At 56.8% G+C, this 24861-nt stretch overlaps 6 protein-coding genes and 1 non-coding gene across 7 annotated transcripts; 5 read left to right on the plus strand and 2 right to left on the minus strand.

Annotated features, from left to right (window-relative positions):
- Positions 1–114: 114 nt before the first annotated feature.
- B0T15DRAFT_t119 lies at positions 115–185 on the plus strand. The gene has a single exon. It is a non-coding gene; the product is annotated as a tRNA-Gly (tRNA).
- A 373-nt stretch (positions 186–558) lies between these two features.
- Positions 559–3130, plus strand: B0T15DRAFT_434538 (uncharacterized protein; the record flags this gene model as incomplete). The annotated part of the gene is made up of 2 exons (XM_062865799.1): positions 559–1991; positions 2025–3130. Exons 1-2 carry the CDS (start codon positions 920–922, stop codon positions 3128–3130), a joined length of 2178 nt encoding a protein of 725 aa, XP_062721340.1. The 5' UTR covers positions 559–919.
- Positions 3131–4914: 1784 nt separating this feature from the next.
- B0T15DRAFT_532737 (mitochondrial carrier domain-containing protein) lies at positions 4915–6432 on the minus strand. Its single transcript, XM_062869327.1, has one exon. It carries the CDS (start codon positions 6166–6168, stop codon positions 4987–4989), a length of 1182 nt encoding a protein of 393 aa, XP_062721341.1. The 5' UTR covers positions 6169–6432; the 3' UTR covers positions 4915–4986.
- Positions 6433–8837: 2405 nt separating this feature from the next.
- On the plus strand, positions 8838–11930 carry B0T15DRAFT_434546 (P-loop containing nucleoside triphosphate hydrolase protein). Its single transcript, XM_062865800.1, has 2 exons — positions 8838–8992; positions 9048–11930. Coding segments are annotated over exons 1-2 (2421 nt in total). The 5' UTR covers positions 8838–8990; the 3' UTR covers positions 11467–11930.
- A 559-nt stretch (positions 11931–12489) lies between these two features.
- B0T15DRAFT_493717 (glycosyl hydrolase) lies at positions 12490–14558 on the plus strand (the record flags this gene model as incomplete). Its single annotated transcript, XM_062866964.1, has 2 exons — positions 12490–14345; positions 14444–14558. The coding sequence occupies 2 exons, from the start codon at positions 12490–12492 to the stop codon at positions 14556–14558; spliced, it is 1971 nt and encodes a 656-aa protein (XP_062721343.1).
- A 402-nt stretch (positions 14559–14960) lies between these two features.
- Positions 14961–19566, minus strand: B0T15DRAFT_398111 (glycosyltransferase family 24 protein; the record flags this gene model as incomplete). Its single annotated transcript, XM_062864937.1, has 2 exons — positions 14961–19353; positions 19418–19566. 2 exons carry the CDS (start codon positions 19564–19566, stop codon positions 14961–14963), a joined length of 4542 nt encoding a protein of 1513 aa, XP_062721344.1.
- Positions 19567–20206: 640 nt separating this feature from the next.
- On the plus strand, positions 20207–24739 carry B0T15DRAFT_574874 (coatomer WD associated region-domain-containing protein). Its single transcript, XM_062870971.1, has 9 exons — positions 20207–20470; positions 20553–20602; positions 20668–20794; positions 20850–21150; positions 21203–21441; positions 21495–21712; positions 21765–23098; positions 23151–24265; positions 24327–24739. Exons 1-9 carry the CDS (start codon positions 20441–20443, stop codon positions 24567–24569), a joined length of 3657 nt encoding a protein of 1218 aa, XP_062721345.1. The 5' UTR covers positions 20207–20440; the 3' UTR covers positions 24570–24739.
- The last annotated feature ends 122 nt before the right edge of the window (positions 24740–24861 follow it).

A 24861-nucleotide genomic window follows, 5' to 3' on the forward strand; every position in this document is an offset into this window, starting at 1 on the left:
CTACCAACCTATGCCAAGACACAGCAGTAGTCTCTGAAGTCCGGCTGAAATATCCGTTAGTCTCCGCATAATGGAGACTCTGGTCACGGTAGAACAGTTCTTCTCGGACAAGTAGCGTCAGTGGTTTAGTGGTAAAATCCATCGTTGCCATCGATGGGCCCCGCGTTCGATTCGCGGCTGACGCAGCTTTTGCCAGCTCTGGAAGCTGCATGTTTTATCCACGTGATTTTCTTTTGCACCGGATGGAAAGTTAAAGCGTGGCTCAGGATGGGCCGGCAGCTTCGCCAGCAGAGGCCGATATGAACATGCTAATGTTGTTCTGTGCATAACTAAGCGACCACATCCGCATGTTGGGATACTTTTTGAAACCCGAAGCCTCAATGGTCTCTCAACGTGAACCCATTCATGATTGGAACGTAGAAGTTAGCATTATTGGTAGCCAACATGAATAGTAAAATTTTCTGGTGTTCTCTAGGTACCTATCCTAATCAAGTCGGGCAGTGACGCTGGCCCCGCTTTGGCCAAGTCATGTCATCGTCACCTCGAGTTTCGCCGCCACGACCAACTACTAGTACTAGTATCTCCAAGCACCTCATTCGCCGCCGCCGCGACAACTCGCTCGACAGCCTCCCAGCTGGGCTCCTGCCCGTGTAACGCGCAACATCCCCGTCCTTTTGCTGTTCCTACCTCGGCAAGATCCAAAGCTCAAAGCCGAGCTTTTGACGATGCTTTGGCACCAGCGGAAATCCGAAAACGCCGCCTCACGAACCTGAATTCCTTCTCAAAGTGCGTGCGCCAGACGGTATAATAGAATGCAAGCAGGCCTCAAGCCTTCAACCGCTACCTTTGACCGACCTATTGAGCACAATCTCTTCTTCCTCACTGCTCTCCAACTCTCGGAGTCGTTGAGAATTTCGCAATGGGCACTACCAGCTACTTTGGCCGCCCTGAAGACGGCGCTCGCCGCCTTGGGACCGACTTCGACCTCCTCGCGAAGTGGTCCCGTACTTTCAGACTGCGGGAACCTGTCCACTCGTATTTCCTCACCCAGCTCTCCGATGAGGATCGGGCAAAGCTATTCAGTGGGCCTGCAGAAGAGTTCAAGCTTGAAGAAGGGCCCGACAAGATCGTCAAACTTCAGACGGTCAAAGATGAGGTGGATAGGATCGACGCGGAGGTTCAGGTTATGATGCGATCAGCAGGATACATGCGATCCGAGGCTAGACGACTCGAAATTCTCGATGCGATCGAAGATGCCCGAGATGAGGCAAATGGTGCCGCTGCTTTGGCGCTATCGAAACATCTAATGGAAGGCATGGACGGCCCGCTCGCGGAGGAGCTCGCAGAAAAAGTCGCCAAAGAAGTCTTGGATTCTGCAAAGGCGCAGGTCAGAGCTCGGTGGTTGGCCGCCAGGCTCGACCGACTGAGCCGAATGGTTACGGAGAGTAACGAGCTCACGGATTCGATTGATGCTTGCGGCGTCACGTCGGAAGGCATGAAGCTCAAGACGGCAGATTCTAGCCCAGTGGGAGCGGAGTATCTCGCTCGCTGCCACGCCACATTTCAAGAGAGGTTTCCTTACATTCGCCTTCCTGATTATGTTTTGGCCTCGTCAGACGCTCCCACCATGGAGGCGGAAGATGGCCAGCTTTCCGAGGGACAGACAAAGGCACAGAGAGAGACGATACGCGGTTCCCATTTCCACTTCGCAGATCTCAGCGACCAAACCACGCCGCAGCCAAAACCCGTCGCCAACTTCACTTCTCCCAACGAGTCACTCCCCGAATATGGAAGTGAAACATCGGCCGGTTCTGCACAATGGGACAGCCCCAATTGCTTTTCTAGCGAAGACCCCTCATCGCCTGACGTTGACTCTGCTGCTGGCTTCCCGGATTTCCCAGACGGCGGCGTCGCGTTGCTACCGTCCTGCCTCATGTTGGATCTTGGACTGACGGATGAATCCGACATGGCAACCCCGAGACCACATTCGTGTTTTACTCATTCCAGCGCACAGCCTTCCGAAGGGCATCTTGGGGCCGGCCTTAGCCAGGCGTTTTCTGCTATTTCTACTGGCTTCGGTAGCATCTCTGTCCACAATGACCTTTTCGACCCGTCAAGAATCGTGGCCAATGCCGCCGTTGCGGACCCTTTTGCGACGCCTGCCAGCCAACAGGTTGAGACCGCGGCCAACGCTTCGCTTGCACCGCTCTCGCGCAGCGAAACGTGCAGGCGCCCTGTGGCCCAGCAGCAACCCTGGGCTGGGTTCCCCCGTTATGAGGTCCCACTGAATTTCAGCAGTGATCGGTTGGTCCCCAAATACTGGACCACCAAGCAAGGCAAGGAACGCTACCTTCGTCAGAAGCTTGGCTACCTCAAGTTGGATGACGCCAAGTTGCGCTCTAACCCAGCTTTGGGCTCTATCGCCCGCAATCCCGTGCACATATTTGTCGACCTGTCAAATATCGTCATCGGATTTTACGACAGTATGAAAGAGAGCCGGGGCATTCCTGCCAGCAAGCGCGTCATGGCTCCGGCTTTCTCCTTCAGGAACTTCGACACGATTCTCACTCGCGACCGAAATGTCGCCAAGAGGATCGTCGCAGGTTCTATGAGCAACTCGTACAACAAGCGATGGCCTGGCTACATGGTCCAGGCGCAAGAACTCAAGTACGAGATGAACATTCTGGAGCGCGTCCCGAAGCCTGCTTCACCGCAGCGCAAGCGCAAGCCGAAAGCTTCGAACCGTGAGGCTGACTCTGCTACGTCTGGACCTGACACTTCGGACAATGACTCCCCCCTGGGACCCATGAAGAATGGTGAACAGGGCGTGGACGAGTTGCTGCATCTGAAGATTCTTCAGAGCGCGATGGATACGCTGGAGCCCGCTACCATGGTGCTCGCTACTGGTGATGCTGCGTCAGCGCAGTACTCAGATGGGTTCAAGAAGAACGTCGAGAGAGTCCTTGCTATCGGCTGGAACATCGAGCTCTACGGCTGGCGCCGCAACATGTCATCGGCGTGGCGCGATCCCAAGTTTGTCGACACGTACGGTGGCCGGTTCAAGATCATTGAGCTTGACGAGTTCTGCGAGGAGCTTTTTGACATGACCATCGAATCCCTGGAGCATTGAGCTCCCTCCTCAGCAAGCGTCTTGCAACAGAGTGGCTTGGAGTTCCACCATTTTCGGCTCTCGTCTCCATGCGTCACGTTTCACAAGTATCCAAGGTTGTTGGTGTATCAGCACTGGACAGCAGGCCTCGGCCACCTCGGCTGTCGAGATACAGCAGCGACTCTGATGAGTTTACTACCTCTTTGGCGGATACTCTAACTAATGTCCGACGACGGATATCACTGGCTTCTTTGATGCCAACATCCGACGCGGCCAACCGATCGGGATCACGCCAACAGCTCTGCCGCTATGGCGATTACCTTAATAAATTTCGGCATTTCTTCAAGTTCTGCACCTTTCTATGATTTCATTTCTTTCTACGGCTACATCGTTTAAGGTATCCAGCGCCAACACAACGGTAACCACATTCTTACGGTTCACAGCCGCCACACTCGCTCGCTATGGGAGCCTCGACAAATGCGTCCTTGCTACGCTCATGTCGATGCATTCTCGGCCACTCATTCTTAATAGGCGACTTGACAATTCTGATTTCTGAAGCAGCGCGAGGTTCACGGCACGCTCAGTTGCTGTGATCTGCCTGTTCGGCTCGTCGGACCTCACCTCGAACGACGCATGTTGAGACGTTGGATGCAGCTGCGGCTAGCAACGCGTCAAGGCAACACAATGATATATGATGACACTTGACGACGGCGACCATGACATGAATCCATTCGGGAACGGTTGGCGCAGGCATAGGGTATTTTGGAGTGTGCAAGGCCGCAAACAACCGGAAGGCAGATCTTCTCTGCTTTAATCGTCCCCTTGGTTAAGGGGGCCTGTCCCAGCTGACCATGTTCCACGAACGGGTCGTGATAACGGACAGCGATCTTGACAGCTGGATGATATACAACAGGGATCTGCATGCATACCTGCACAGCATCGGGCACGGCGCGCGGCATGGGCATTTGGACTGGGCATGAGCACGGTTCGGGAGATACCCCTGCATATCTCGGAATTTTTTACTGTTTCCTTTCGTTACTTCAGTCTTTTCCCGCTTTCCGGATGGCATCGCTTGCGGCGAGGGATGCAATAACTCTAGAGACTTGCATGATCGGACAGGACAGGCAGGGACAGGAGTTACAGTTTCACTGAACATGGGTTTTCATTTGGCATTTACTTCCTTCTTCATGCACACAGGTACCTGGGTGATCAGCATGGCGTGGAAATGGGAAACACAAGACAGGGCCGGGTCTCTCTATAGGTTGTGGCCTTCGCGGCGTTCGTTGATCTGTTGTGACCTGACCGACAGCTGTAGTGGCCTGCTTGTGATTTAATCGACGCTGTCGAGATGCAGCTGAAGATACAGCGGCGGATTTGGTGCGCCGCTGGGTCTGTCCTCGTCCCACGGCAATCCCACCAGATAGGGAATTCTCCTACTTTCGCACTTATGGTTCTGTCATAATGGAATTGTGAGGTGGGTGAGCGGGAATTGCGATGTCTACGGGTCTGAAGTACCTTAGGGACCGCCTTCTCGGGACTTTGTTGGAGCAAGGATGGGGTCACGTTCTGCCAACAGTCGAAAAGGGAAAAGAACCTGGAACAGACAGGACGAGGCCATACAGTACATTTTGTAGATGGCGGTGGATAAGCTGGATCCGTGGAGCCCCGACCATCGTACCGCGCAGACGTTGATGAGTGATGCTCATCTGAGTCACAACTTCGTGTTGATGCATGATGGCGCATGCTTGTAGTTAGAGCCAAGCAAGAGAACATCTTTCACGGGTCATCATCGGTCGCAGCCTGAGTCTCCATTCCACGTCCATCCATTGAGGGTATCATCAAGCCTCCGTGGTCTATCATCTATCATGTGCTGTCTATCATCGAGCAAAATCCAATTGCACGGTATCTTGTCTTTTCCTGCCCTGCCCCAATTCCAACATAATCCACTCATACACTGCCCACTGCACGGCATTTACAATAAAGGCCCTGACGCTACACACCGTCAGCCCCCTGAAGAATGGCCGGATCCCGCCCTTCCTGTACGTCTCCTTGGCCACCTCCCACGCCCCCAGCCTCCTCCCCATCTTCGCATCACCGCCGATCAATGGCGCCCTTTCCCCGTCCCCAGACAAGACAGCCCCACGGTCCAGCAATTGCGCCTGGACCTTCGTCTTGATGACGTCCAGCGGAAAGATGCTCGCCCAGGTGATGATGCCCGCTAAGCCACCGCAGAGCAGCACCCTCGCTGCCTCAGTGCCCATCACTCCTCCCCCAGTGGGGACAAGGTCTCGCATCCAGCGCGAACAAAGCTCGTACCCCCAGAAGTAGAATCCGTAGCCGACGCTGTCGCGGATGGCAGTCACGGTGCCCCCAAAGTAGAGGCCGCGTATCCCCTCGGTGCGAATCACCGATTTGGCTATGGCCCATGAAGATGATGACGACGAGCCCCCTCCCCGAGCCGTGGTAACACCGCCGGTAGTTGCTGTCGTCAGGGGCCCCGGGAGGATACTGGATGGGGTTGACGTAGTATTAGTAGTGGTAGAGGTGATGGTGGGGATCGGCACCTGCAGCTGCAACTGGGCGCGACATTTCACCAGCTCGGTCGGCGCGGAGACCACCCAGGTCGCGAGCCCGCCGACCGCGCCGGCAAGCCACGTCGTGGCGAGGTTGGTTCCGCGGCCTTGCCCGTGGCCATCACCACCTGATCCACCCCCTACAATGAAGGCAGGGGTACCGCTACCGGCATCGCTGAGGGAGTTCAGGAAGGTCTCGGTGCGGTTGTACGACACGAACAGCAGCGCGTTGAGGGCGCCGTAGCCTAGGACCGGTGCGGCTGTGCCCAGGAGGAAAGGGCGGATGTAGGTCGAGTGGATTGAAGACGGCGCGGTTGCAAGGGATGAAGAGGAAGCTGCTGGGCGGGCGGGAGATGATGGTGATGATGATGATGATGGTACCGCTCCCGCTCCCGCTTGGAGGCGGACCTTGACTACGTCCAGGGGGTTGCCGATGATGATGCCCGCTGCGCCGGAGATGTAGCCTGCCCAGAAGTCTGCGGACATTGTTCAGGGTTTGAGCTGTGGTGCGCAGGCAAGGGATACCTATGGGGGAGGGATTGGAACGGTCGTGGCCGGGAGAATGCTAAGTACCGGGGTGCTTCTTCGTTCCGACGGTTGCAGGTTAGCCATATACACAGTAGGCTACGCCCTATCCGTTTACGCAGTGGGCCACGGAAAACAAAGAGGTCGAGTACTGTAATATTTATAAGATCCTTTGGCATGTCCGCAGTGTACCAGGATTATGTGATACGACGGCTATTTGTCTGAACCCGGCATTTGGTGTGGTGGGGGTGAGGTGGGGGTTAGGTACCTAGGTTACTGCGCGGGGGATCGCCCTGCCAAGACCTCGGTTACCGGGGCTACGCGACGCAGGGATCGCTGGGCCGCAGCCCTATTCTGACGTCCTCTGGTCAGCGGAACTTACGAATAACCTCGCATCACTTGCTGTCACGTTGGATGGAGAACATAATTGTCAGAGGCAAGCGGCGGACATGCAACAGCCGGTGCATAATATACGCGCATTTGACTCTACCTTGTCTTACAAGAAGACTTCATAACGGATTTTGTCGAGTCTCCCGAAAAGAAAACACCATGGGGTTGATCATGGATATCCATAAGTACCCTACCCAACTCATGAACTTGGATTTAAGATTGGCTTTTGAAGGGCGCATGTATTTGCCTTTCGTACCGGGCAGGCAGGTACTTGCTCAGAGGGAACCCATGTTACGCGCAAGAATGCCATCGACGTGGCCCCAAGAATGAAATTGTACGGCGTGTACCCGGCAAAAATCAACCGACCGACATTTCACTCATAAGGTAGCAGGTATTCTTCCCCACATCCCAAGTAAAACCCGAGCATGCAATGAAAAAACCATGAAGCTTCCTGCCTATGAACAAGACCAAGTGTATTAATGTGAACATGTCCTCAAGCGATCAACAGAGCAAATGAGTGACGAACCTGAACCTGGGAAAGAAAAAAGTCGGAGGGCTCATCTGTGCAGCCGGCACAATACTCAGGGACGGTTTCACAGGATGTCCCGAAGTCCTGATCACCAGAGTACCCCGGTCAGGCACCCCGCCGCCCGGCGCGGGACGTCTCGGGTTCGGGCGTCAGGCGGGAATGGGGGCCAGCTACATTGCAAGAGTTTCTGCCTTTCTGCAACTCTGCTCCGGTGGGGACCGTGAGTCAGGGTTGAAGAAGTCCAGGGACCGTTATGGTGCGTCACCTCGGTATGAGTACAACTCTGCTAAGTGTGAGGTACGGCCTGCTCGACGAGCCCTCGCTCGTCGCAGCATAGGTAATTCTGTCGGTTGAGGTCGGTGGTGTGGAGTTCGGCGGCGGAGTCCGGCGTGGTCGGTAAAGGTCGTCGATGGAGGTCGTCGGTGGAGGGCGAGCTCAATTGATGTTGATGTTGGGTGATGTTGATGTTGTTGATGATCAGCATGGTCGAGCTGAGTTGTGGTCAGGTTGTTGTTGTTGTTAGGAGGAAAGTGAAAGCAGAGAGTTGGGAAATTGAGGAGGTATTTATAGGCTGGGAGAATGGGCCCTGAGGCTGGCTGATTTCGCAAGAACCCAAATCAAATCGCTTGATCTGGAAAATCGCGTCTGGAAAATAGTACGCGTTTGATTTATTCCTGGCGCGCTTTTTTCACTCGCGGTTTACAGGTTGAGAGCAGGAGCAGGCTGTATGGGAGGCCACGATTGGTTGAAAATTCAAGATCAACTGATCTTGAAATCACGTCTGGAAAATAGTACGCGTTTGATTTATTCGTGGCGCGCTTTTTTCGTTAGTAGATAACAGGTTGAGAGTTAGGAGGAGGACGATATGGGGTTACAAGGGCTTTAGAAACACGCAAGCCCCAGCAGAGATTCTGCTAATACGGACCAAGCCAATGAATAAGTCTTCAGATTCAAGATAGTGCTATGTAACAACGGAGCCCAAGAGTCAGATCACACTAAGTCATTTCTATCAGGGCCCCGCGTCAACAGAGTACGGCACCACAGGGGTAGACGTCATTGTATATGACGGCCATGAAGTTCTGAAACCTCGAAGCTATAGGATACGGCCACTTGAAGCTGTCGTGACTGATAGTCTAGCTGCCTAGTCACGGAGAATGGCCGCCCTGGGTTCTGTCAACGTCTGATATTGGATAGCTGGGCATAGCATTTTCTTTCGAGGAACGGCTGATCGGCAACAGCGGGCTCGCTTTAAGTCTCTGAACCAAATTCTTCCATGGAGAACTGTGCTTAGCTTCCAATGTACGTGCCTTGTTCAATGACAGTGCCTAGTGAACTTCTCCAGACATTCGCAGCGGCGCAGAGTCGCAGACTGACCTTAAGCGTGTCTGCCGAGATTAGGGTCGCGCGACTGCCTAGTCGGCCAGATTAAGATGCCCCAATTGATTGTCCTGGTCTCCTAAACAGTCCAAACATGCCATAGTTTTAACCAAGTCTGAGCAAGTTAAATTACGCTTTTCAGCAAGTTTGCACAGCTTTCTGTGTTCAGATGTCGTCCGCATCCGAATTAGGAAGTCCACTGTGACTTATATCGGACAAAAGTGGGGCGTGGAGGTTTGGGTACCAGGCACGTGCCAGGTACTCGAGTGACATGGATCACCTGACAGCGTGGAGAAAGCGCGCTTGCTGCCTGGTGGCAACGCGTCCGGTCTGCAGCTCAACCAACAATCTACCCTCGTCCCTCCCGTCATATTACCACGCTCGTGCGGGAGACTGCCCTGCTCGCAGACAGCTTCATCAGGTATTGGGTGTCGTCGCCGAACTTTAGAAACGAGTCAAAGCTACGCCAACGACACAACGCATCATCATGTATGTTTGTTTTGGCCATTATGCGCGATTGTGACCGCGACTGACTCGTGTCCAGGGCGGCGTCACTCTTGACGCCAGCTACGCCCGCTACAAATAAGGAGAACCTCATCCCACGAAGCCGGTTTCCAAATCCGCAGTCCCTTGAACGTTTGCACAAGCCGTTCAAGTGCCCCGGCTCTGCGACGCGTTCTGTAGCCACTAATCGCCCGGCCCGGAAGAGGAGGAAAATTGATTATGCCGGTGCAGACGGGGATACGGACGCTGACAAGCCCTACACCAACGCTGATCGGCTTGCTCTGGCCAACCGAGAGGCCAATAAATTCCCCGTCTTCCAGGCCAAGGACAAGGACACTGTCTTTCGCAAGGCCTTTTCCGTTCCTTTTGTCAACAAGAGCCACCCCGCATACAATCCGAACCGGCCGCCTCCAACGCTGGGGCTGAGACAGGGCGCGGTCTTCACCCCGAAGCCGCTGCATGATCCGTGTGACGAGTTCGCCATTGTGCTCTATGACCCAACCATCGATGACAAGCCCAAGGAGACACCAAAGCCCGATGAGAATGAGAAGGAGGCGGAGCCGGCGACCAAGCTTGATGCACCGTTGATGCATAAGAGCCTCGCCGAGATCCTGGGAATAAAAAAGAAGGTCGCGAGCGAACATCCCAGGGTCCCTGTTGTCATCGACCCGAGACTAGCCAAGGTACTTCGGCCGCATCAGGTCGACGGCGTCAAGTTCATGTACAGGTGTGTGACGGGTATGATTGACGAAAAGGCAAATGGATGTATTATGGCGGACGAGATGGGTCTCGGCAAAACGCTGCAATGCATCACCCTTCTGTGGACCCTGCTGAAGCAGTCTCCCGAGGCCGGCAAGACAACCATCCAGAAGGCCATCGTGGCCTGTCCGTCAAGTTTGGTGCACAACTGGGCGACGGAACTCACCATATGGCTGGGTGCCGACGCGATCACGCCTTTCGTTATTGACGGCAAGGCGTCGAAGGAAGAGCTGACCCGGCAGCTTCGCCAATGGGCTATTGCCAGCGGCCGTTCCGTCACCCGACCAGTCATGATCGTCTCCTATGAGACCCTCCGGTTGAATGTCGAGGAGCTGAAAAATACGCCCATCGGCCTCATGTTGTGCGACGAAGGTCACCGACTCAAGAACGGGGACAGCCAGACTTTCAATGCCCTGAACAACCTCAACGTCTCCCGTCGCGTCATCCTGTCCGGTACCCCGATTCAGAACGACCTGTCTGAATACTTCTCTCTCATTAGCTTTGCCAACCCCGATCTTCTCGGCAGTCGCCTCGAGTTCCGCAAGCGCTTCGAACTCCCAATTCTGCGCGGCCGCGACGCTGACGCCTCGGAGGCCGAGAGGAAGCGGGGCGACGAGTGCCTTGCCGAGTTGCTCGCCATCGTCAACAAGTTCATCATCCGCCGCACGAACGACATCCTCTCTAAGTACCTTCCTGTCAAGTATGAGCACGTGGTGTTCTGCAACCTCGCTCCGTTCCAGCTGGCGCTCTACAACTACTTCATCACATCACCGGACATCCAAGCCTTGCTCCGTGGCAAAGGCTCCCAGCCGCTCAAGGCCATCGGAATCCTCAAAAAGCTATGCAACCATCCTGACCTCTTAGACCTTGCGGCCGACTTACCAGGCTGCGAAAAGTTCTGGCCAGACGACTACGTGCCCAAGGAGGCTCGAGGCCGCGACCGCGACATCAAACCATGGTATTCGGGCAAGATGCAGGTTCTAGACCGCATGCTGGCCCGCATCCGCGCCGACACCAACGACAAGATTGTGCTCATCAGCAACTACACCCAGACGCTCGACCTGTTTGAGCGCCTTTGCCGATCCCGCAGCTACGGCTGCCTCCGCCTCGACGGCACAATGAACGTCAACAAGCGCAAAAAGCTGGTCGACAAGTTCAACGACCCTAACGGCAACGAGTTCGTCTTCCTGCTCTCCTCCAAAGCAGGCGGCTGCGGCCTGAACCTGATCGGCGCCAACCGGCTTGTCCTGTTCGACCCGGACTGGAACCCGGCGGCGGACCAGCAGGCGCTCGCCCGTGTGTGGCGCGACGGGCAAAAGAAAGACTGCTTCGTCTACCGCTTCATCGCCACCGGCACGATTGAGGAGAAGATCTTCCAGCGACAGAGCCACAAGCAGAGCCTGAGCTCGTGCGTCGTGGACTCGGCCGAGGACGTGGAGCGCCATTTCAGTCTGGACTCGCTGCGGGAGCTGTTCCAGTACAGGGGGGACACGCGGAGCGACACGCACGACACGTTCAAGTGCAAGCGCTGTCGACCGGACGGACGGCAGCATATCAAGGCGCAAGCGATGCTGTATGGCGATACTAGCACGTGGAACCACTTTGTGAATGAGGGGCTGAAGGGGATCCAGGATCATTTGCTGAAGCAGGAGAGCGGTGAGAGGGAAGTCAGCGCGGTGTTCCAGTACATTTCTCATTAGGGGTCTTGTTCCTGTAGGTATGGAGGTGTTGCTGGCTGGGAGGGTTCGAATGCAAGGCTCGGCGTATGTTTTGCTTGGAGTCAAGGACTGTTGAGACATCTCGAGGATTTGCAGCTTGCTATGGTCCGCTGGCAGATGCTGCAATGGAGAAGATGGAGTTGGTGGACCACGTGGTGAAGAGCTACTAGTAGTTGATCAACACCGAGTTCGGTGTCCCACACTCGGGACACTCCGGGTAAACGACCGCGTTGGGTTGACGTGAACTGTCTGCCGGGTCTGGGGGAGCAAACGAATTGTGCATAGTCCCGTAGAATACAACTTGGCTTACTCCGTATGATCCGGTACGCGAGGCGCAGAACTGCCTAAAGCCTCCGTAGATATCCGTCGTACCTTAGAAGTTGTTCGGTTGATGATCGGCTTTAACTTCCTCGCTGTGTCTAAAACGGCAAGTATATCCGCTGTATCTGGTGGTTGCGGTGCCGTTCCTGCGGCTTCGGCGCAGTAACTGCCGGCACCAGTACTTGGCGAGTGTGCCGCGGGTTTTCAGCCCCAGTTCGCTTATTACTGTGTACGGATATGAGTGCCTGCATCATCACCAGACTCACCTCATTGCCCTGCTTCGAGGCGGATTCTTCCGTGAGTAGGACCGAATTGCTGGGATGGCTCTCCACATTATTCGGCCTCTCCCCGGATCTGCTGTGGTTTTCTGGAGATGATCGGTTCCCTTCCCCGCCCTCGGTGGCAGGTCGCGCCTAGGAAATCCCATCAACGTCCGCCTCGCCAAGCATGACAACACAAGCATCACGTTCTCCCAACCCAAACCAGGCAGGCATCATGTGCAGCTCTGATGGTACTATGGTAGCACCATGAGCCGACCTTCGATCGGCAGGTGCTTTGTGGAAAGACCGTAAATACCCCGTAAGGCGCCCAATGGAGTGAGCTCGCGAAGCCTGCCCACGACGTGCCCGATCTGCTGCATCTCCAACATAGCGAGCACGTGCGGGTTCACAATCAGCTGCTGCCATGAAGCTCACCCTCATTGTCGCGGTAGGCTGCTCGCACGCCGCGGGGCGGGCGCCTCCCTGCCAGCTCCAGAACGGCACGATTGACTACAACGCGGCGCCGCCCAACCTTTCGACGCTGGCCAACTCGAGCCTCTTCGACACATGGAGGCCGAGGGCCCACGTCCTCCCGCCGTTCGGCCAGATCGGCGACCCGTGCATGCACTACACGGACCCAGAGACGGGTCTCTTCCACGTCGGCTTCTTGCATGACGGTGCGGCCGGGGCGACCACCGACGACCTCGTCACGTACCGCGACCTCAACCCAGATGGCAGCCCCTTTATTGTGGCCGGCGGCGTCAACGACCCCATCGCCGTGTTTGACGGCTCTGTCATCCCGAGCGGCATCGACGGCAAGCCGACGCTGCTCTACACGTCCGTGTCCTTCCTGCCCATCCAGTGGACCATCAATTACACGCGGGGAAGCGAGACCCAGTCCCTGGCCGTGGCTCGTGACGGCGGCCGCAACTTCACCAAGCTGCCACAGGGCCCCGTCATTTCGGACCCGCCGTTCGCACTCAACGTGACCGGCTTCCGCGACCCGTTCGTCTTCCAGAACGCCCGGCTCGACTCGCTCCTGGGCAGCGAGAACGAGACGTGGTACGTCGTCGTCTCGGGCGGCGTCCACGGCAAGGGTCCCAGCCAGTTCCTCTACCGCCAGCGTGACCCGGAGTTCCAGTACTGGGAGTACCTCGGCCAGTGGTGGCACGAGCCGGCGAATTCGACCTGGGGCAATGGCGACTGGGCCGGCCGGTGGGGGTTCAACTTCGAGGTCGCCAACATCTTCAGCCTGGACGAGCGCGGATACAACCCCGAGGGCGACATCTTCACGACCCTCGGCGCAGAATGGTCGCTCGAGCCTGTCGTGCCGCAGGTGTCCGACTTCCGCGACATGCTCTGGGCATCGGGCAACATCACCCTTAACGAGGACGGCAAGCCCCAGTTCACGCCCAGCATGGCCGGCCGCCTCGACTGCGGCGCCTCCGCATATGCCGCGGCCGGCAAGGTCCTGCCGGCATCCTCCCAGGCGTCGACCAAGAGCGGCTCGCCCGAGCGCTTCATCTCGTACCTCTGGCTCACCGGCGACTTCTACGGCACCGCGAAAGACTTCCCGACCGCGCAGCAGAACTGGACCGGATCCCTGCTCCTGCCGCGCGAGCTGAGCGTGGGCCGGATCCGCAACGTCGTCGACAACGACCTCGCGCGCGAGACCGGCTCGTGGCGGACCGTCGCAAACGCCTCCGGGCTCGTCGAACTGGCAACCCTCAAGCAGGAAATTGCGCGCGAGCCGCTTGCGGTGCTCAAGTCGTCGTCGTCGTCCTCCTCCTCCTCCTCCTCCTCCTCCTCCTCCCCCCCCTCCAAGCGCATCACCGAACCGGGCCGCACGCTCAACGCATCGGGGATTGTGCCCTTCGCGCAGTCCCCGGCATCCAAGTTCTACGTGCTCGAGGCCAATCTGACCTTTCCGCGCTCGGCGCGTCGCAACGAGTCCAGGAGCAGCAGCAGCAGCGACTTCAAGGCCGGGTTCCAGATCCTGGCCTCGGCGGAGCACGGCGAGGTCACGACGATCTACTACCAGTTCTCGAACGAGAGCGTCGTCATCGACCGCAGCAACTCGAGCGCCGCCGCGAGGACGACCAAGGGGATCGACGCGCGCAATGAGAGTGGCAGGCTTAGGTTGTTTGATGTTGTTGACGACGACGAGGAGGAGGAGATGAAGAAGGTGAAGGTGGAGACGCTCCGGCTGACCGTCGTGGTGGACAATGCTGTCGTCGAGGTCCATGCTAATGAGCGCTTTGCGCTGAGCACATGGGTTCGGTGAGTTTCCTTATTTTTCATTTTCTTGTTGTTAAATCAACTTTCAAAAGAAAGGAGAGCGGGACAAATAAAACTAACATTGGGGAACCCCCCTTCAGGTCATGGTATGCCGACTCGACCGAGATCCGCTTCTTCCAGGAGGGCGAGGGAGAGGTCACGTTTGGGGATGTGCACGTCTATGAAGGCCTTTATGATGCCTGGCCCGACCGGTAGTAGTTAGTTACTAGTAGTTAGTGGTAGGTTCTGCCGTGGGAGTGGGCTGCTGACATGGACCTGATGATTGCGTATCTGTGAGAGTTGTGAGGGAAAGAAAGGTGCAGAAGACGATGTCGAGCTAATGTTGTTGCAAGAAGTGCCTAATGTGTAGTAAAATCCATAGGGTTCAGACATCTAGAAAATGACCCGTGGAGAACATAATCCCATTTGCCAAGCTCAGAGCAGGACATTCATTGTAAACCATTTCCGATGGCTTTGATTCTCAAACGAGGTGTAGTGTGGTGCCTGGTCGTGGGAACACATTTCATCTCGTCTCTTATTTTTAGACGGTCATTTTCCTACTAGAAACAAACCCTATATATACAACCTCCTACCTGCCCGACGATGCCGGTCGACACGTTACAGCTCGTCTCTGACATGCCCAGTCTCCGCAACCTGCTCTTCCTCGAGCCATCTACTCTTGGTATTCCTCTCCGTCCCGGCCGCCTCCTCTCCTTTCTGTTCCTGCTGCTGACCCGCGGCTTTCCGCCTCGCCAAGGCCGCGATCTCCTCGTCATACTCGGTCCACTCCGGCACCTGCCGGCGGGCCCGATCCAGCTTGGGCTCCTTCGTCTGCGGGTTGTTGCACAGGTCGATGGTCCTCGCCTGGGCCAGCGTCTCGTCGCTGCACCACGTCTCGCACCACAGCCACTCCTGCGGCAGCGAGTGGATCGGGATCTGGAACTGCATGTGGTTGGGCAGGTCCTGGTCCAGGTTCGCCAGCGAGTGCGGGTCGGCCGACAGGGTGTGGTACTGCTGGCGCAGGCGGTCGCCGGCGGCCAGCTCGCGGAAGCGGCGCAGGTCGACGACGTACAGCGCGCTGATGTGGTAGGGCAGGCCCTTGAGGTAGTTGGCCCAGTAGCCCGTCTTCCAGAAGCGGAAGCCCTCCATCTCGGTGCGCGAGTCGCACATGGGCGCGAACCCGTAAGGCGCGCCCTGCAGGTCGAGCGTGACGAGGTCGTGCATGTCCGTGCGCACGATCTGGTCGGCGTCGACGAAGATGACCTTGTCGAGCGACAGCGGGAAGAGCACGTCGAGGAAGAGGATCTTGTAGCCCCAGATCTCGCGCTGCTTCTCCTTCTGCTGCCGCAGCCAGTGCGGCCATTTGTACGTGACCATCTCGTACTGGAAGCCGTACTCGGCCGCGAGCGTGGGGATGAAATCCTTGAACGACGGCGAGAGGAACTGCTCGATGAACCAGAACTTGACCGTGTGGTTGGTGTGCCGCATGACCGAAACCATCATGATGTTGAGCATGCGCTCGTAGAGGTGGCCGCTGGCGACGGAGAAGATGTTGATCTCGGCGTGCTCCGTGTCCGACACCGATTTGGTTCCCGTCGCGGCCGGCTTGCCACGCCCAAGAATACCCTCGGCAAACTTGAGGCCCCTGGAGACAAAGTCGATGGCACCGCCGCTGCCGGTCGCGGTGGTATTAGGCTTGGTCTCCTCGAGGACGTCTTCCTGCTCCATTCCAGGCTTGCGCTTCAGGCGGGGATAGAGCGTGGTGCCTTGGAAGTCCATGAGCGCAACCTCGGAGGTCTCATCGCCGGGGACTGCTGCCCACCCGCGGGCGCCCACGCTCTCCATGGTAAAGATATCCGAACTCCGGCCTTCCTTGAGCCGGATGCTGTAGATACCTGGATTAGCTTTGAACTGGAAGAAGCCAAGGTTGGCCATGATGATGGTATCGGCAAAATTCGTGTCCTTCTCGGTGGACAGCACGAGCTGGACACCCCGAGGAGGAGGCCCCGTCGGAACCTCGCGGGAGTGCCCTTCAATCAAGATGTTCTCGAGCTCATAGATGGCTTCGACGTGCTCGGTGCCTCTCCTGGCTTTGATGTCCTTGATACGGAGGTTGTCCAGGTCGTCGACGGCAACCTTGGAGGTGACGAGCCAGGCAGGTGGGACATCCATGCCTGCGACAAGCAGAGTGTCCTGCGGCACGCCGGCAAAATTGGCCGAGAGCGCCTTGACTTTCCCATTCTCATCAAAGCTGGGTGAAGACTCGAGGACGTAGCGATAGAACCTCTTGACTGGAAGCTCCCCGAGTCCATCGGCAGGATTGAGGAACACCTGGAGATGGACGCCCTCCAGTTGCGAGAGGACATTGAGAACAGCGGCCCACCTCTGGCCAATCTCGCTGGCGGGGTTGATGACGGCAACGAAGAAGACGGTGGCCTTGGAAGCATCGCCGACTTGGAACGAAGTGTATGTCACGTTCCACGCCTCGAACGCCGTCGTCCTGATCGGGGATGCTGAGTCAAAGATGCCCTGCGGAAGATCCGAGATGCCCGACAGGGCGGTTACAGAGGTCAGCTTGGCGGCATCTAGCGGACTGGACACTTTGTCACCCAGCCCCAGATCCTCGAGGGCCTTGTGGACCGGCAGGATCCTGCTTGCGCGTTCGGCTTTGAGGAACTGCTCGAAGTCCTCCTTCTTGAAGTCGTCGGCGGAAATAATGGGGCCCACAAGGCGGCCATTGAGCAGCAAGGCGTTGTGGCCAGCCTTCAGGTTGGCATCCGCGAGGAAGTTGGCCAGAGCAGCATCGTAGGCAGGATCAGCCTCAGCCATGGCGCTCTCCAAAATCGTCTCCAGATCGAGCAGTCGATTGGCAGCGAGCAGCCTGTCCTCACGGCCCTTGAGGTGCTGGGTGAGCTTCGACAGAGAACGGGAGACATCCTCGGGGTTGTGGACTACATCCATGCGGATGCCAGCATGATGTTTCCGGAACTGGATCGCGTAGAAGAGCAGCTTCTGCCCTTCGAGGCTATCGAGGTCCACAACAACAGTCAGAGCCGCCCAGTCTTCCTTAGTCGACTCCTCCTCAGCTTCAATCACGGGAACTCTGCCGAAGACCTCGCGATGCTCCGTGTACAGCTTGTTCACATTGAGCACGGTAAGATCGCGCGCATTTTCGGGGAAGATGAACTTGTTGCGCCGTGTGATGGCGTTCTCGAGGAAATATCCGGGGATCCAGGTGGTCTCGTTGACCATACCAAAGTAGGCCGCTTGCTGCACTGCCTGCAGGTCGGCCATGAGCTTCTGGTTCATGGCCCGAAGCCAGTAATCGTCTCTGGGAATGGCAAAGCCGTCGAGGAAGATGGATGGAACGTCGCCATCAGCGCGCAGGCGCTCCGCCCAGTGTTTGGCAAGGTGGATCTGCTTCTCATGTGCCTCCGATGTGAAGATGTCCTCGAATGCCAGGGGAGCGGACTCCGCTCGGAGCGGCCGATCCTTGATGGCCTCGTTGAAGATACCCTCGTCCGGTTTGGCCGTCTTTTGGGCCTCAAGCGACTTCTCCAGGTAGGATGTTGCTGCTGCAAGGCCGTAGTTCTCCAGCAGATAGTAGACCACCTTCGCCTGGTCAATGGCCTCGCCCGTGGGAGTAAGCGGAACCAGGCCAAAGCGAATGGGAACCAAGCGTTTCATGAAGGCCAGGAGCTGCGCGGTAATGAGCTCGACGTCCTTGGGATTGGAGAAGTCCACGGGAACGACCATGTTGAAGATGTCCTTCCGCACTTGGGGCAGCCCATGGCCAAAGTGCTGGACCAGAGCCCAGATGCTCGGCGTGAAGCTCTTGTACCGCTTGTCCTTTTCGAGGTTGTTGAGCCAGATGATGACCCTGCCGTCTTCGATCTCGTCGCGCCAATCGAACCTGCGCGGCTCCTCATCCTCCGACTTCGCTTGTGCGACCTCTTGGTGGCCAAGCAGGGAGATGGCCTGCTGTCCGGTAAGGCCGAGGTCGAGAACGCCGTTGATCAGCTTGCGCTCTCGTTTCAGCAGGTCCACCAGTCCGAACGGCTGGATTTGGCGGTCGATTAACTGGACGCCGTTCATCCACAACACATTCATGCCCTCGGGAACCATCAGCTTCCGGTTCGCCTCATGCTCTGCCTGGAACTGAGCAGAGACGTTGTGGGCGACAAGTGAGGTTGAATACTTGGGGAAGTCCTGGGTGAGTTTGAGCAAGGTCTGGAATGGCGACTCGCTCTGCATAATGAACGACGCGGCTTTCATGCCCAGGGAGGAGAGCTCGGACTTTTCCAGAGGTTTGATATCCGTGATCTCTTCCTCTTCGTCGAGGATCATCTCAGAAGAAGAAGTGATGGGCTTCTGAGCCTCGTCCGCCGGAGCGTCCGCGGCCCCCGTGTCCCGATCGTCGATGACGATGTAGTCGGTTCGCTTCAGTGTGAGTTCGACTCCGTAGCCATTGACAGAGAGGGCTTCATTGGAGTGCGTCGGACTTCTCTTGTACCTGACCCTGTACGAAGCCTCTCCTTTTTTTGCCAGTTCCATAGCCGCCTGATGGTACCGGCCGAAGGTGTTCGACGTAATGTCGGCGTACAAGATAATGTCTCGTGGCCCAGCGCCAAGCTTACGATCAAACGGCAGTGTCCGTTCCTGGGAATCCCCGACCACGTCGTCGTGGGCAGCATCGAGGGCAGGGGAGCAGTATTGCTTTCTGTCGACGAGAAACCACTGTCCACATCCGTCTTCGTCTTCAGCCAGTAACGGTTCCACCGCCGTCGCATAGTAATGATAATGTGCCTCGACCCGGGGCGCTGCCGTCCGCATCGAGAGTGCCAATTTGAACGTGGACAATGCCTCCGCATCCATGTGCCCATCGGCCTGCAGAACCTCGACGAACTTCTCGTAGAGCGCCTGATCCGTCTTGGCCCCCGCAAAGCCGCCATTAGCGATCTGGTCTAAGAGCGCGAAGTAGGTTGTCGTATTGTCGGAAGCTGCTGTTTCTCTAGGTTCAGGTGAGATGCGCTGTCCAAAAAGGGGGTTCCTGGTCGGGGGAGAACAGAACATACAGCAACTCAACCAAGTATGGGGGCGACGGGAATGCTGCTTTCAGAGCCACGTTGACCGAGGGAGATGCTGTGACTTGAGTCGGCGGAAGCCATGTTGCCATGAGAATGGCAGCCGTGAGGCCCCATGGCAGCTGGGAGAGTCGAAGCATGTGGCCTCTACAGCCGCCGAGCGGCGCCGTCACGTAGGTCTGGACTCCGGACTCGTCTGTGCGAGTTCTGTCTTGTACAGCACGTAGTCGTGGAGTGCCCTCTGGATGCTGTTGATGCACCGGCACAGGAGGGAGCACCTCGCCAATGTCCGGCGTTAAGGGAGGAGTGTTGTAGGTTATTGCCACGCTGGCCGTTCGTCGGATGTGTTGAGTGGTAAAAGGCTGAAAGCTGCCTTCAATCGACTTTGGCGATACGACTCAAACTCCGTTGCTTAGTCTGGAATTGCTCAGACAACCCACGTAACTCTTGGTCTAAGTCAATACTTCTAATTCATCTTTCGTTCGCCTTGTCTTGCAGTCCATCTCACATTGTGTTTCGCGGGGTCTTTGGTGTAAGCTGAGCTCCCCTCGATGTCAAGCATCTCAGGTCTGGAGTCTGGACACATTGCCTGAACCAATGATGTCAAGCCTGGCAGACAGGGGAGCTCCTCAAGGTGACAGTCGGGCCTGCGCTGGATTCGAAGCAGGGGGGAGCTAACTAACGCTAGGCGAGTGGGCCCGGAAAATTGAATGTGCGCTTGAAGCCTGAGAAACACTGGCACGGACCATCTCAGTAAACCCACACCTCTGCCATTGAGATGCCACGGTTCCCTATGGTTTGATTGACAGGGGAGAACGACACCAGCAGCCGGAACTTGACTCCTCGAATAACTCATCCACCACGCCGCCTCACGCCCGGCTGCTGCACTGCGTCCTCTTGCTCCTCGCGACCCCAGCGACGGTCTTCGGAATTGCCGTCCAGTCCTGCGCAAGCTGCTTCAGCATCCTGTTGATGCCGAGAGCCTGCTAGGCCTCTCGGGTCCCCTCAGCCAAGATGCAGGCCTCCTCGGGAATGCTCACAAAGGTCGGTTATCCTGCGTTTTGCAAGATGCTCGTTTGGAATTCGTTGAACTTGCGCAAGGACTTGTGCTAACCCGCTGGTGCAGTTTGAGTCCAAGTCGTCACGCGCAAAGGGCATCGCATTCCACCCTAAACGGTTCGCAGGCTACACGAGCTCCCCACCGCCCTCAACCCTGAAACTGACACTCCGACTCTACGTAGACCATGGATCCTCGTCTCCCTCCACTCTTCCACAATCCAGCTCTGGGATTATCGAATGGGCACCCTCATTGACCGATTCGAAGAGCACGATGGCCCCGTCCGTGGCGTCGACTTCCACAAGACGCAGGTGAGGAGGGAATGCGCAGAGAGCGTGGGCGGATGGCCACTGACATTCGCGGTAGCCTCTTTTTGTTTCGGGCGGTGACGACTATAAGATCAAGGTATGGTCTTACCAGACCCGCCGGTGTCTGTTCACGCTCAACGGCCATCTCGACTACGTCCGTACCGTCTTCTTCCACCACGAGCTGCCCTGGATCGTCAGCGCCAGTGACGACCAGACCATCCGGATATGGAACTGGCAGAACCGCTCTCTGCTTTGCACCATGACTGGTCATAATCACTATGCCATGTGCGCTCAGTTCCACCCCAAAGAGGACCTCGTTGTTTCGGCCTCCCTGGACCAGTCCGTCCGTGTGTGGGATAGTATGTGATCCTCAGTTCCGGTGGATAGTGCAACGCTAACACACACATGTAGTTTCGGGACTTCGCAAGAAGCACTCTGCTCCGACGTCTATGTCCTTCGAGGATCAAGTCGCACGTGCCAACGCGAACCAGACCGACATGTTCGGCAACACAGATGCCGTCGTCAAATTTGTCCTCGAGGGCCACGACAGGGGCGTGAACTGGGTGGCTTTCCACCCCACCATGCCATTGATCGTCTCAGCCGGAGATGATCGCCTCATCAAGCTGTGGCGTATGAGCGAAACGAAGGCTGTACGTGTTCCCGAGCTTAGCCGTGCCTCTTCATCATACTAACGGAAACGCAGTGGGAGGTCGACACCTGCCGAGGCCACTTCCAGAACGCCAGCGGCTGTCTTTTCCACCCCCACCAAGATCTCATCCTTTCCGCGGGCGAGGACAAGACCATCAGGGTTTGGGACCTGAATAAGCGGACGGCTGTGCACACCTTCAAGCGTGAGAACGACCGATTCTGGGTCATTGCTGCCCACCCGGAGATCAACCTCTTCGCGGCCGGCCATGATAAGTGGGTAAATCTGTAACTCTCATGTTTGGTGCAAGCAACTGACTGGCAACAGTGGCGTGATGGTGTTCAAACTGGAGCGTGAGAGGCCAGCTTCGGCGGTCTACCAGAACACGCTGTTCTACATTACCAAGGACAAGTGTGTCAAGTCCTACGACTTCCAGAAGAATGTCGAGTCCCCCACGCTATTGTCGCTCAAGAAGCTTGGCAGCCCCTGGGTCCCCCCTCGCACCTTATCTTACAACCCTGCTGAGCGCTCGGTCTTGGTCACATCGCCGGCAGACGGCGGTACCTACGAGCTCGTCAACCTCCCCCGCGATGGCTCTGGGGCGATCGAACCAGCAGAATCCAAGCGCGGCCAGGGCAACTCGGCTATCTTCGTCGCCCGCAACCGGTTTGCCGTGTTGAACACGTCCACCCAGACCGTTGACATCAAAGACCTAACCAACAACACAACGAGGTCGTTCAAGTCCCCAGTGGGAACGAGCGATATCTATTTCGGTGGAACCGGCAACCTTCTCATCATCACCCCAACGGCTGTACACCTCTACGATATCCAGCAGAAGAAGACGACCGCAGAGCTCGCCGTTAACGGGGTCAAGTACGTCGTCTGGTCGAACGACGGCCTCTATGCTGCCCTGCTCAGCAAGCACAACGTCACCATCGTGACCAAGACCCTGGAACAGGTCAGCACGCTACATGAGACGATCCGGATCAAAAGCGCGACCTGGGACGACGCTGGCGTCCTCCTGTACTCGACTCTGAACCACGTAAAGTACACCCTTCTCAACGGAGACAATGGCATTGTTCGGACCCTCGATCAGACGGTGTACCTCGTTCGGGTCAAGGGCCGTAATGTCTACTGCCTTGACCGTGCTGCGAAGCCCAGGATCCTGCAGATCGATCCCACTGAATACCGGTTCAAGCTGGCTCTCGTGAAGAGGAATTACGAGGAAATGCTGCACATCATCCAAAACTCCAGCTTGGTTGGCCAGTCAATTATCGCCTACCTGCAAAAGAAAGGCTACCCCGAGATCGCTCTTCAATTCGTTCAGGATCCCGCAACACGCTTCGAGCTTGCGATTGAGTGCGGGAATCTAGAGGTGGCCGTCGAGGTGGCTAAGCAGCTGGACCGCCCGAAGCTCTGGACGAGGTTAAGCACCGAGGCGCTCGCTCACGGGAACCACTCTATTGTCGAGATGTGTTACCAGAAGCTCAAGCACTTCGACAAGCTCTCGTTCCTTTATCTCACAACCGGCGACAACACCAAGCTGTCCAGGATGGCCAAGATTGCTGAGCACCGCGGGGACTTTACCTCAAGGTTCCAAAACGCTCTGTATCTTGGCGAGGCCGAGGACCGGATCCAGATGTTCAAGGAGATCGACTTGTGTAGGTGATTTGATCCTTCTCTTCTGAAACATAGCTGACGTTGCGTACGTAGACCCCCTGGCGTACATGACCGCCAAGGCTCATGGGCTGGACGAGGAGTGCCAGTCCATCCTTGAAGCCACTGGCCTCACCGAGGAGCAACTTAACCTCCCAACGTTTGGTGAACCACTCACCCCGCCCAGGCCCGTGGTGCCAACGCATCAGGCCAACTGGCCGACCAAGGCAACCTCACAGTCCTTCTTCGAAAAGGCGCTCCTTGGTCAAATGGAGGGTCTCTCATTAGAAGAGGAGCCCGCTGCGGCCAACGGACTGGGCGAGGCGGAAGAGGAAGGCACCGCCAAGCGGGACGCTCTCGGAGAAGCTGAGGAGGATGAAGACGCTGCTGGCTGGGATATGGGTGAAGACATCGTTCCAGAGGTAGAGGAGGGCTTCGTCAACATCGAGAGCGCCGATGCTGGCGGCGCTGGCAGCAGCGAAGCGGATTTGTGGGCACGCAACTCTCCGTTGGCTGTCGACCACGTTGCTGGCGGCTCATTCGAGACGGCTATGCAACTTCTCAACCGCCAGGTCGGTGCGGTAAACTTCGGACCACTAAAGCCCCGGTTCATGGAGGTGTACCAAGCTTCCAAGACGTACCTCCCCGCGTCTGCCGGCCTACCGCCGCTCGTCAACTACGTCCGTCGCACAGTTGAGGAGTCGGATCCTAGGAAAGTCCTTCCCATCATTCCCCGAGACTTGGAATATCTCGCTGCCAACGACCTGCAACGCGGTTATGACGCAATGAAGGCCAACAAGCTGGAGGACGGCCTGAAGATTTTCAAGGGCATTCTGCACTCGGTGCTCATCAACGCTGTGGGCAGCGACAGCGAGGTGGCCGAGGCTAAGAAGCTGATTGCTTCAGCGAGCGAGTACGCTGTGGCCATGTCGATTGAGCTTGGGCGAAGAGCCCTGGGCACGCCTGACGCCATCAACAAGAACCCCCAGCTGCTGAAACGGAGCTTGGAGCTGTCGGCTTACTTCACGATTCCGAAGATTGAGGTGCCGCACCGGCAGCTGGCGCTCTTGAACGCCATGAACCTGGCTATGAGGAGCAAGAACTACAACTCGGCTCTGAGCTTTGCCAATAGGATATTGGCCAATGGAGGCGCGAGCAAGATTCTGGAGAGTGTAAGCGCAGCCATCCCAGCCCCATCTGTGACTATCGGAACATTGCTGACATTTACTATAGGCCCGCAAGACAAAGGCTCAGTGCGAGCGCAGTCCGCACGACGCAGTAGAGATCGAGTTTGACCAGTTTGCCGAATTCGAGATCTGCGCCGCAAGCCACACGCCTATTTACAGCGGCACCGCGTACGAGGAGTGCGCCTTCGACGGGTCCAAGTATCACACCAAGTATAAGGGCACAGTGTGCGTGGTTTGCGAGGTCTGCGAGGTCGGCAAGCACGGGAGTGGCCTGAAGCTGTTCGCTTAAGACGGTACAAGGCGAATGGGCGGAGCTATAATATAGCCAGAGGTGCTTGATGTATCTGGCTCGCAACTTGGCGGGGGCTTTATGGAGTGGAAAAGTCTAGAGAAGCTGGTCACGGCTAGGCGGGCATGTTTGATGTGTGGATCATGAGTTCCAGTAGTTGTAACCTGAGCAAACTGATTTGGTCAAGGTACTGTGTCTGAGGCTCTGAGCCTTGCTGCATGTAGTTGACCCTGCGTGGGTCATTCTCCCCAGACCCAGTGATTGCCCGATCTATGGCTCGGCATTATTTGTA

This window comes from Chaetomium strumarium (genome assembly GCF_033439665.1).
Source record: "Chaetomium strumarium strain CBS 333.67 chromosome Unknown B0T15scaffold_4, whole genome shotgun sequence".
NCBI lineage: Eukaryota > Fungi > Ascomycota > Sordariomycetes > Sordariales > Chaetomiaceae > Chaetomium > Chaetomium strumarium.

Bases quoted from the DNA above. Each gene is read 5' to 3' on its own strand.
- B0T15DRAFT_532737 (XM_062869327.1), bottom strand. From the start codon at position 6,168: ATGTCCGCAGACTTCTGGGCAGGCTACATCTCCGGCGCAGCGGGCATC.
- B0T15DRAFT_574874 (XM_062870971.1), top strand. From the start codon at position 20,441: ATGCAGGCCTCCTCGGGAATGCTCACAAAG. The intron at 21,151-21,202 runs GTATGTGATCCT...ACACACATGTAG, and splicing joins GTCCGTCCGTGTGTGGGATA to TTTCGGGACTTCGCAAGAAG. The intron at 21,713-21,764 runs GTGGGTAAATCT...GACTGGCAACAG, and splicing joins TTCGCGGCCGGCCATGATAA to TGGCGTGATGGTGTTCAAAC.